General features: G+C 35.5%; 1 protein-coding gene across 1 annotated transcript; it reads left to right on the top strand.

Annotated features, from left to right (window-relative positions):
• Positions 1–8,059: 8,059 nt before the first annotated feature.
• Positions 8,060–8,968, top strand: LOC110932514. The gene has a single exon (XM_022175842.1). The coding sequence runs from the start codon at positions 8,060–8,062 to the stop codon at positions 8,966–8,968; it is 909 nt and encodes a 302-aa protein (XP_022031534.1).
• Positions 8,969–12,743: the final 3,775 nt, after the last annotated feature.

Raw genomic sequence — 12,743 nt, 5'->3', positions numbered from 1 at the left:
CTGAATCCCAAAATGTTTAATTTTGATTGTTTGACCCATATAACTTGTTTAAACTTGTTATTTAACTATCAAAACTAACTTTTAAGTTGGTTTTGATCGTAGGTGATCGCCAAGAGTGCCCGGATGAAGATCAAGCTCGAAGAAGAACCGAACACATGATAACGAAGCTTCCGCATTAAACTTTGTTTTGATTTCATAATATGAACTATGGAAACACTTAAGATTGGTATTATGAATGTTTCAAACTTGTGTGAACATTCTTGATGGAAAAGTTTTTATTAAGTCGTATTTTTATATAAAATGCATATTTTATTGATATATTAACATTAAATTAGAATGGGTCTTACAAGTTGGTAATCAGAGCTCAAGGTTAAAAAGAATAAAGTGTTCGGTTCGAGGCTTGATCGCAAATCCGGGACGTACATGTATGTTAATAGTTTAGCATGCTTATGTGTTGTAAACAACACATAGGGCTATCGTGTGATACACGTTACCTCAATTAAATGATAAATATAGTTGACGAAATTGCGCGCATTGATGCCTATAGTAGAAAAGCCTTGTATTATAATACGGGCATCCATTAATGTCGAAATTACTAACTGTTGTAAATGTTTTAGTTGAAGGACACTCGCATATGGAGATAGCGAGAGTTAACAAATCACGGATTTGACAAGGAACGGTCCAAAGAACATGCTCACCAAGGACCTAAATCGCGTGGCGATAGCAAACAAGGTTAATGGAAAGAGAAACCCGTGAGGGCAAGCATTACCAGGTGCACATTTTAAATTCAATTACACAAATAGTAATATGCAACAAATATGTAGAAATTGAAAGTTGCATATGTAGATTAAAAACTTGGAAAAACCCAAATAGAAAATGTATTCGGGATATTGTTTCCAAGAGAAACAAATAGAGGCATTACTTACATAGGGCGTGATGTGAAAACTATAAAAAGGTCATGCGTGTCATGTGTTAATCGCTTACTCTGGCCAAGTAAGTAGTGGCATATGATACCATGAACTTCTTATAGCGGACACATTTACATCCGATGTAGTAAGGACGGGGTGAATGGGACAAATTAAAAAGTACCCAAATGAAACAAATGAACAAAATAGTTGATAATAATGTAAACGCACAGCCGGGTGACGGAAGCGTATTACATTAGGAAAATGAGCCCGAGAGAAGGGACACGGATTAATGTAAATGATGATATAAAAGAATGATCAAAAGAAAATTCACAAAAATGGTGAACAAAATGGGCAAGTAAAACCAAAGTATAGATGATCCGCCGGGTCATATAAACAAAGGTGTTGCCCACACGAAAAAAAAAAAGATAATCAAGGTTGTTAACTTTAGTCGTAGTAAAGAAAGGATAACGATGATAATCGTCACTCAAAATAAATAAGGCCGCCAATGGTGGTCATGTAAAGAATAAAAGAGATGGTCGAATAAAAGCGACGGATTTCGCTAAGATGACCAAGTAAATCGAAATGAAGTCTTAATGCATACCGGAAGGGGTGCAATGATAACGATTTCGGTGAAACACCCGGTTGATGCGTAAGGAATTAAACGCATGCGTAGACTGAGAAACAGGAACGCGTATGGAAAGTCTAAAGACTCGGGTTTTGGGTCATGACTAAAGGACGATAAGATACTGCAAATAGAAATTTTGGTAAATTACGTTCAACTATTTCAAAGCTAAATGGGTCGAACAAAGACTGAAGTTTGACATTCATAAGTGATAAATTTTCACACGAACAAGTCAAACAAATTTAATAAAGGATGACACTTGCTAAAGTAAGTAAGCGCAAATCGAATAAATAAAAGTGCGAAATATTAATAAACCTATGTAATGGAGTTATAGGCATTAAAAACATTAAAATAAAAGAACCCGGTAATGGGACGTAAAGAAGTATAGGTAAGAACCGGGTAACGGTAAGGGTAGGGCAAACCGACGTGTAATTGACGTTAGAAGTCAAGAAGTCGGAAAGATAATTCGAAAGAAAACAATGTAGCCTTAGACTACGGTCAAGGTCAAACGAAATCCAAAAAAAAAAAGTAAAGGTGAATAATTCTGAACATAAAAAGGGGTGCCTTAACGCCATATGCGTATATAAACGTATACATATTTGAATAAATACTAGAATAAAAGATGATCTACGGGATCATCATAACCTACGGGATTAAACGTAGTGTTAAGGTCTACGGGACCAAGAAGACCCTTGGGTCATAAGTAGAAAGAAACGAACTGCTAACATCTCACCTTAAAAAGGTGAAAAATCTAAAGAAATAGCCTACGAGGCTAAGTGAAAGAACCTACGGGTCAATAGCGTAAAACGAGGGAACTGATTATGATTCCCCGTCTAGAACAAGAACGGAAAAAGAATAAATTATGGGTTGTCAATTTCCTTGATATGAGTAATTGACATAGTTAAAGAGAAAAACGTTAAACTAAAATTCAGTTTTAGTAAGAAATAACATTTTTACAAATATAAATTCTGATAGGAATTTGAATAGTAAGCATGAAAGATTCGAGTCTTGACGCTGATAGACGCAAGACGATATATTCGAAAGTGATCTTTTCAAAAATGAAAGGTATATATATAAATTAAACATGATGCGACACGATCACGGTTAAGAAATGTAATGTGAAGTAGAATCGCATTATAACCAAGCGAGCGGTAAAAAGCAACTGGACTAATAAGTCTAGTTAGTGAGACCGGTGAAGGTCAGCAATTCAAATCGAGAAATTTGGTTTGCTCGTAAGCGGAGGATTCGGTGTAACTGAACCAAATAAATGAATTTGAAAACAAAAGAAATAGTTGCTAAAAGTGAAAGATTTCACTAAAGACCTTTAAACGGGTCGAGGTAACGGATTCACAAAGAGTTCGATAATATATAAAAGCGGTGGATATCGCTAAGTTAACTAAACTAGTAGAAATAACGGAATCACATTATTTCAAGTTACATTATGTCGTATGAGATACGTAGATGTTCTGTAACCAAAAAAGATATTACCATAATTTTTCTGGTAATACTAACAATTGGTTAAAGTATGAGTAATGCTTAAAAGATTACTCAGGTCAAATGCATTGAGTTTAGAACTCGATGAACTATGTAAGAAAGGTTTCGAGGACGAAACCTCTTTAAGGGGGGTAGACTTGTAACACCCCGAAAATGGGTTTGGTAATCAAACTCCGCTAATACTAAAAGACGGGTAAAGACTCGTAAGCAAAATCGAGCAAATGAACCTTAAAAGTTGTTTAAAAACAAGTTATATGATCAAGCAAATACTTTGAATAAGTATAAAGAGTGAAAAGGGTAAATCTTGGGTCAAATGACTCAATATGGGTCTTTGCCATAAAATGATATTCCGAGGGATAAAACTCGAAATACATGGATCTCCACATTAAAGCCACCACAAATATAGTTGTGGTGGAAGATTACTTGGTAAGAAATGTGGAAATATAAAGCTAGATACAAATGAAAGCGAATCATGTTTAAAATATACTTAAATACCCTTAACGGGTCAAAATAAGCATATGAGCGAAAACAGGTTAAGAATGCATAAGAAACACGTGATTCGAACCTAATATGATGATCAATATTGAAATGATGTATCTCATGAGTTTATAGATCTAATAAACATGTTTGTTTGATATAAACACGAACGGGTCAAAATTTGGTAAAAAGGGTAATAAGTCGAAGACTTAAAAGTCTGAAATTTTATTAATCCGGATGTTGGGTTTTAACTCCATGAGATGGAGAATTAAATTATGGACGCGTAGGAAAAAGAATCGTGTAAAACGGATCAATAACGAATGAGTTATGTCCGTTTTCGTAAAACTTGGTTTTGCTGGAAATATGCAGCAACATAAAATGAAGTTGTTGTCAAAAAGGGGGCTAGGTGGGGCATCTAGCCCCTAGGTGGGGCGTTTAGCCCCCCTGAATCCCAAAATGTTTAATTTTGATTGTTTGACCCATATAACTTGTTTAAACTTGTTATTTAACTATCAAAACTAACTTTTAAGTTGGTTTTGATCATAGGTGATCGCCAAGAGTGCCCGGATGAAGATCAAGCTCGAAGAAGAACCGAACACATGATAACGAAGCTTCCGCATTAAACTTTGTTTTGATTTTATAATATGAACAATGGAAACACTTAAGATTGGTATTATGAATGTTTCAAACTTGTGTGAACATTCTTGATGGAAAAGTTTTTATTAAGTCGTATTTTTATATAAAATGCATATTTTATTGATATATTAACATTAAATTAGAATGGGTCTTACACAATGATAAAAAAAAAAACAAAATAGAAATTGATTAGGCCAACTATATTTAGATTATTTTATTTGTGAAACCCAACGACCACACTTCATCTTCAACCTTCATTCACCTCCCACTCACCCCAACCGCCCCTTCAGAGATTAAAACAGACACCTATAGCTCTAGGGAACCCGTCCATCCCTACCCCCCCCCCCTCCGGCGATTAAAACACACATCGAATCCTTCGTTACCAAACACTAGTCAATTATCAAAACCCATGAATCATTTGAAGAGTATGAATGCAAGAAAGCTGAAAAATAAAAGTGAACTGATTCATGAGTACGATGAGAATGAAGCAAAACAAGGGGACCTCAAAAAAAATTTGGACCCAAATAAAGCATGTAGGCTGTTGTGGAGCGACTACATGAATCCCACCCCAATTAGAATCTGAGACTACGGTGAGCTGGAAAGGAAAACCCCGGTTAAGGAATAGATCGACCATAACGGATGGTGCCTTTGAGATATCGAAAAACACGTTTGAGGGCTTGCCGATAAGATTGTTTTGGAGAGTCATGAACTGAGAGAGATTTTTTTTTTGGTCGTCAATCTTATTATTTTTATGGCTGAAATGATGAAATAATAAGATTATATTTTATATGTAGTTAAAAATTAGCAAAAAAAATATGAAAAAGTTGATCAATCTTCATTGTTAATTTTTTTATTTAAATCAATATCTATCAGCTTTTAAAACTCAAAACTCTTATGTGCTTAAAATATTATTTTATAAAGTACATCATAAAAACTGCAACTTTTTATTTCAGTATAATATCTATACTATACAATAAAAGAAACCACTTTGAGAACACATGTTGCTTTATAAGGTGGACTTAATTAAAATTTGTAGAAGAGATTTGATAATAAAGATAAAGCTAAGTGATAACCATATATTAATTATTAAAATTAAAAGATTTTGATAATAAGAAGAGTTAATTGCTCGGATGGTCCCTGTGGTTTTAAGTTTTTTCACGTTTAGTCCCCACCTTTTGAAAATAGCATGTATTATTTATAAAGATAAAGATAGTTTTAATTGTTTATATAAAAGTTTATAATCTTTATCTTTATTTACTATCTAATAACCGACGGGTAATGAAAATTAAAAAAATAGCATTTTTTTTTTCTTTTAACGTTTTCTTTTACTTTTTCCGCTTATTAATAACTATTTAATTTAAAATTTCATCGATTTAACCATGCGTAATACTTAAGTTTCTAACCTGTTAATAAATAAATAAATAAATAAATAAAAATAAAGTAAAATGTTAACTTGTGTAATACATAAGTTTCTAACCTAATAATAAATAAATAAATAAAAAACAAAGTAAAATGTTATAATACATCAAAGTTCATTTTTTTTTTTCAAAAACATAGATTGACGACCATATCTGTTAACCAATTATATATATTTAATCAACCCGTGTAATACACGTGTTTATTCAACCCACGCAATACACGTTTTTAAAAATGTAACTTTTTTATTATCTATATTAGGGAAAATATCACGGAATACTAACCAAGTTTTAAAAGTGATCTAATTAGGTCATCCGTATCGTCTTTATCCCAATTACATAATTTAACATTCAAATCGAGCTATGTCCTTTTTTCCATGTGTCAAGAAAAAAATAGAGCATAAGATGTTAGGCTCGGATTATTTTAATATATGAAATTATATTTATTAAAAATAAAAACACTTTAATTACATTAAAAATTAAAAAAACAAGTTACAATCCACGTCACTCGAGTTAGCATCAAATAAATAGGAAAAAATAGAAAAATCCACATCACCCCGGTTACCTATGAAATAGATGAAAAAAAACCCTTAATTTTAATGAAAAATGAATGTTGAGTGATCTGATTGGAACACTTTTGAAACTTGAGTGACTTAACCGGAACACTTTTAAAACTTGGTTACTATTCTACAATGTTACCTCATAATATATAAAATTATATTTATTCAACCCGTATAATATACGGGGTTATAACCTAGTTATTTTAATATTGAAAAGCAAACATTTAAACTTTTTTTATACATTATTAATTAAATATACCTGTGTGTCTAAATTAGTTTTTTTTATATAAATGGTGTCTAAACTAGTTACAAGAGTGGTTCTAAAGTGTAAACTAATTACAACACTCCATATACCAATGGGGTGGTGATCCATTGATAAATGCAAAATTTTTAAACACCTTAGGAGAGGGAAGTTTTGGTTTTAAGTCTTACAGACAACAGGAATAAAAAAAATTTGCGGTTAAAAAAAAAAGAAATTACAACACTCCACATAATTACAGTAATGAATTCAAGATGTCCATGGCTAGGTGTCTCATGCGTGAAGCCGTGAATAGGGCTGGCAATAGGTAACCTGTAGGTAACCTGCTAAGATATGATAACAGAAAAGTACATCATGTGATTTTTTACGTTTTTTAAAATAATTAAAATTTGAAAGTTAGGATCCATTATTTCTCCTTCTAGGTGCATAAAATATACATCTGTCTTATAGACATTTGATATAAAGTAGTTAAACGAGTCGTATTCATGTTTAAAATTTTTCTAGTTCGCGTTATCAAATACTTGTTAAATCTGTTAAGATATGATTTGCCAGCCCTACGCGTGAACGTGCCGTGTGATTATAAATTTATAATGAAACAATGCTTCTAGAACGGTTTGTAATTTAACAAACATATACACCCTTATTATAAAATACAGGTTTTAATAATTTCCATGGTGTATTGTCTTGTTGATTGATGTAATGACCATTATAACGTCTCTTTGTGATGATCCATGTTTGTGATTGATGATGAAAGTTCTCGTTGCCATTAAAAAATACTTGTATCATATCAATACTTTACATAATTTATGAGATTCTCAAGAAAAATCACTTTATAGTTAACGCCATCAGTCATGGTTAATACCTCTTAATGTACATTTTTCGCTACATTAGCATCATAACACCCATTCAACAAAATATGTAATGGTTAATGCTTATTAATGCTCATTCAGTCATTACTTTCCAGTTTTTTTCTTCTTATTTTTTCTTTTTTGAACGGCAAATTTCTATTATTTATGTCGTATGTGGGAGTTGAACCCAAGACCTCCCTCTCACAAGGTGTTTAAAGGCTTTTGCCTTTGCCAATAGACCATCACCCCATTGGTTCTAGTTTTTTTCTTCATTTGACGTTATACTAGAAACATCTCTCTCTTCATGCTTCTATAACACCTATCGGACGGTGTTAGACTATCTACAACGCTGGAGAAAAAGAAAGATCCGTCCCTGCCCTTGATGATGTGGCTGAATGACATGGATGAGAGAGTGAAAAAAATCTGAAGCTAAGGGTGATGCCTGTTGCAGAGGAGGGGAAGAATGGTTGTTGTTGTGAGAGAGAAGACGGGGCCCACTGTATTGAAGCCCGTTGCAGAAGATGGAGATAATGAGAGGGCAACTGAGATGGCCCGGGCAGAAAATAAAGGGCGGACGCTTGCGTTGTGAATAGTCTTAAAGGCATTATCAAACCCTTCATACACATATAACACCTATTACACATGGTTTAATTTTTTTGAAAGGGTTACACATGGTTTAATAGATAGCAATTCTGGGATTTAATTTTACCTGAAATAGAAGCATTAATAGGCTTATCGCAGTTATTTATAAAAGATTTGTAAACCTCATTTTCAATGAATATTTTGTGCAAAAGTAATTTGGTGATTTCCAATATTTGGAAAAAAGTGTGGAAAGGTATAATGTCGAGTATTTCAGCTTCTAAGGTGGGTGGTATTAAATTATTGCAGAATTTCAAAGGTGTGGCAGGTGTTGGAGATTCGATCAAATTTTGGTTAGACCCGTGGGCCTGTTACGATCCGTTAAAGGATCGGTTCCCAGCTCTCTTCAGGCTGGAATCAGACAAGCGGTGTCTTATTGCTGATCGCTTCGACAGTTCTATTTCAGCGTTCTCTGGGAAGTGGGGCTGGTCTCGTGTTCCGTATTCAGAGGATGAAAGGAGAGAGTGGAACTCGTTTATCGAGCTTCTGGATTCGGTTAAGCTGGCGGGGACCGGTGATAGATGGGTATGGATCGGTGGAAACGAAAAAGAGTTCTCGGTTAGAGCGGTTAAAAGTTTTCTCAGGAGCGCGACTGATTTCAGCAACAATTTTGTCTTTGAATGGTCGAAGTGGGTCCCGAAAAAGGTGAATATCCTGGTGTGGAGAGCGCAAATGGGTAGGATCGCCACGTTGGACGCTCTCTCCAAACGTAATTGTTTTAATGGGGACGAAAGGTGTATCTTGTGCAACGACGGGCTTGAATCTGCTGACCACCTATTTCGTTCGTGTAGTGTTGCCTCAGAGGTTTGGTATCTTATTAGTCGATGGTGTAATATCAGTCCGATCTTCGCCTTCTCGTTAGAAGATTTACTTGAAGTTCATGTTTTCTCTGGTTTGGGGATCAAAGCTAAGATTGCCCTGAAGGGCATCATTATGGTAGGTTGGTGGTGCATTTGGATAGCTAGAAATAACAGAAGATTCTCTAATAAAACGTGTTCGGCCTCTAGTATTGTCCAGGACATCAAATCGCTTGGTTTTCTATGGTATAGTAATAGATCTAGATGTAGAGATATCAGTTGGAGAGATTGGCTGTCGTTTTCTTTTTTGTAATCGGTTTTGTTTTTGTTGGTGTTGGCTGCCCTTGTTTTTGAGGGTGGGCCTTTGTGAATAAAAGTTAACTTTCAAAAAAAAATGCGCTTAATAATGAAAGATCCAAAATTTTGAAGGGACCTTTTAAGTGGTCAATTTGGTAAAAGAAGATATCTTTGGACCTCAATAAGCAAAAGATCTTTGAATTAAACACATTATATCTTGTCTTAATTAGTAGGGGTGTAAATTTCTAACATGACACGAAAACCTGATACAAATCAAAGGGTTTGGGTTTACTCTAAACAAGTTAGGGTCAGTTTCAGGTCGAACCCGCAAACCCTTTTAGCTAAAAGTTCAGGTTCAGGTCAAACCTGTCAAATTTGCAGGTTAACCCGTTTAATATATCATATAAGATTTAGGGTAGATTCTGCCAATATATAGTTAAGGGTTTATATTTAAAAGTAAAATGTAATGTAAAAGTGGACGGCATATTTTATTGGGTGTTGCCAATGATCTCAAGATCAAATGGTGGAAGACTTGTATTTCTCTTGAGAGATGCAAGTAACTCTCACTTGGTGTAGAGTGAGACATTGGTGGGCAATGATAGGAGATCCAGGGAAACTTTCTTGAGCCAAACGGGTTTTACCAGTAATTTCACCGTCGTGCCTACGGGCGGGTGAGTTCAGGGGCAGACCTAAACAACATTCAGGCGTAGCACTGGCTACGGCTCAACATTTTTCCGGTAGTGTAATTTTTTTTTCGATTTTTATACTAAGGACAACTCTAAACAACTACGAGGACACCCCTCAAAAAAAATTTTACAAACCAATAATAAGACCAGTTGGTGATGATGATACAAACCCAAATAATAAGCCCAAATAACTAAATAATAGCACGTTAGATTAGTCCAAATAACCAAATAATAGCCCAAATAATTAAAAAAAAAATCGAAACTGAAGCTTGTCAAGACGGATTTACGCAATCGAATCAGGCGGGAATTTTTGAACAATGCTACGGTTTGTGCGGTCGAAAAGAATTTTTTATTTTATTTATTTATTGTTGTTTTTTTAATATTGTATGATTGCATGGTAAAAAAAAATTTGGGAGACTCCTGAGTTAATGTTCTAGTTCCGCCACTGGGTGGATTACCCGGTTTTACCCGGAATTGGTGGTGGACTCAGGTTACTCTCGGAGTACTCCGTTTGGTCCAGTGGGTGCCCCGAGAGTACTCGAGATTGATTCTATTGGTCGTTAAAAAAAATATTTTATTGGGTGTTTGGGACGGTTAACTTTGAAATTAACTAAGTCATTTTGCAGAGATCTATAGTTCGACGTTAGACCGTGGGGTATGGTGGGGCGGGGGTTTGGGGCATAGGTTGATACGTGGCTTGGGTGGGCTTCGCTGGGCTGACCCACATTGAAGACGGTATGGTGGGGCGGGGGTTTGGGGCGTGGCCAGCCCAAATTATATTTTTTATAAACAAATTTATATTTTTTAATAATGTTTTTTAAATAAAAACCGATTACATTTAAAAAAAAAGGAAATTACATTAAAAAAATTCCTATTGCTTGGAATATTTTTTCTATATCTCTTCTCTCGTCTCCAACATTAGTTCCAACTCTTCACCTGATAGGTGATCGATGGACTGGGCTAGAAATTTCATATCATCTCGTCTTTGTTTCAGGGCATCCCTGGCTTCTTTGTTCTTCCGAATTTCGGCCCTTTGTTGTTGGAATACGTTAAATGTATCTAATTTGCATGCAATGTCTTCCAACTGATCGTTGTATACTCCCCTACGCAAGCCCGAACTCCCAACTGAAGGATGGCGTACCCGATCTTGATTTTTCAGCGCGCCTTTTTGCAGCATCTCTTCCGTATTCTGGCCGGTTTGGCGAATCATCCATATCGTCCTCCAACTCTAGATCTTGTGCATTCGATTGGGCTTGGGACGAGGTGTCCTTGACCTTTTGGAAAACGTGTTAGTTTCGCTACCACTCGGGATATATTCGCCCACTTGGGATGGAACTTACAAATGTCCCAACAATGCATGAAACGAAAGTCGCTCCCCACATTCGTTTTGTATGTAACCAATGCATTTGTAACAAAGTCGGCTTCGGTTTCACCACTTTTTCGGTTTTGCTTTGCCTTATGTAAATAACCACTAAATTTGGTGAGTTGCCCGCTTATCTCGGTCCACTTCGAGGATAAGCTATCATTTTCACGATAAAGCTCCCTTTTCATTTATTCGTGGAATGCTTTACTGATCGCGTCCCACAAATGGTTTCTGTGTTGAGAATTTCCTATTTTAATAAAAACAACATTTAATATATTACAAAGTTATATAATAAAAAACATAAATATTAAAATAAGGGCTACAAAATTTTTAAAAATACCTAAAGTTGGATGTAGAGATTTCTGAACCCAAGCCCTCGCCAATGCAACTTCTTCTTTAAGGACCCATCTTTGTTGTTTTCGTTTGGCGCTTTCAAGTGCTTTCTCGCCCTCGGTTTTTTTTCTTGTGACTTCTCTTCTTGATGGGTTTGGATGCGGAGGGACCATCGATGGGGGTTGAGTTTCGGGGACGGTTTCGGTTTGGGAAAGGTTGATTGATGTTTGTGAAAGGTTGATGGGCGTTTGTGGAATCTGGCTAGGTATAGAATCGTCGGTGTGAGGGGAGTTAGTATACAAACGATTCGAGAGAAACGATGCGTAACCTGCCATATCGGGCATAGTGGAGTGTATTAAAAACGGAGCAATTGGACGATTGGGTGGTGGGCTAGGTGTTTCTTGTAGTGCCCATGGATTGTTCGGGTCAAAACCACAATTATGAGTATTCATTTTTCGTATTGTGGTTGGATGGGAATTTTTTTTAGAAATAAGATAGAGATGATTATAGAAGAGGTGGAGTAGTTGTGGACTTGTGGTAAAAAAATGTATTAGAAGTGTGAATATTTATAGTGAAAAAGTAAAAAAATAAATAAATAAATAAAACATAGTCGTTGGCCAACGGCTAGCCCAAACGGCTAGTTTTCTTGGCCAATGAGATCCCGCCATGTAAACTTGATAGCCCCGCCCAACGCCCGGGCTGAATCCTCCGCCCAAGGGGCCATGCCGAAACCCAAGCCCACCCGGAGTGATGACTTGGGCGTTTGTACCGAACCCACGCGGCCACGCCCCAACCCCCACCCCATACCCCATAGTCTTAGGGTTTCCATCATATTTCTCTTCACCGCCAAAGGTTACCACTATAAATGCTACCATTCCGCAACCCTCCACTCTACAATCTTCCTTCTTCCTTACATAACCAGGGAGTTTTAACTTCATTTTTTTATTTACATAGAGTTATGGTGGTCTCTTTGGTCGAATCGATCTTTTTGTCATTTTTTATATTTAAGTTGTTTACATGATTCTTTTTGTTAGATTATCCTCCTGCATTTCAATTTTGGCTTTAGTTACATTGTCCTACATGTCATTATTCGTATTCATGTTATATATACATTGTTCTGATGAACTTCATGTATATATTTAATAGAAACAATGAGTTTGCAAACGTTTTAGTTTATCTGATACTAGGTTAGAACCCCGTGTATAACACGGGTTGAATAAATGTAATTTTATATACTAAATAATATATATATATATATATATATAAGGAGTTGGGTAGAAAGTGGGTTTTTCCTAGAAAGTCTAGGAAGCAATAAGAATGTGACACGTGGCATGGAGGGATTTTAACTAAAATGGCACTTGTGTAATTTAACATTTTATTTTATTTTTGGAATTTTGTCTCTCATTAAC

Source organism: Helianthus annuus, chromosome 16 (genome assembly GCF_002127325.2).
Source record: "Helianthus annuus cultivar XRQ/B chromosome 16, HanXRQr2.0-SUNRISE, whole genome shotgun sequence".
Lineage (NCBI taxonomy): Eukaryota > Viridiplantae > Streptophyta > Magnoliopsida > Asterales > Asteraceae > Helianthus > Helianthus annuus.
The sequence above is the reverse complement of the archived record's forward strand: the minus strand, read 5'-3'. Positions and strand labels throughout refer to the sequence as shown.

What these genes read in the sequence shown, in the direction of transcription:
- LOC110932514 (XM_022175842.1), top strand. Translation starts at nt 8,060, where the DNA reads ATGTCGAGTATTTCAGCTTCTAAGGTGGGTGGTATTAAATTATTGCAG.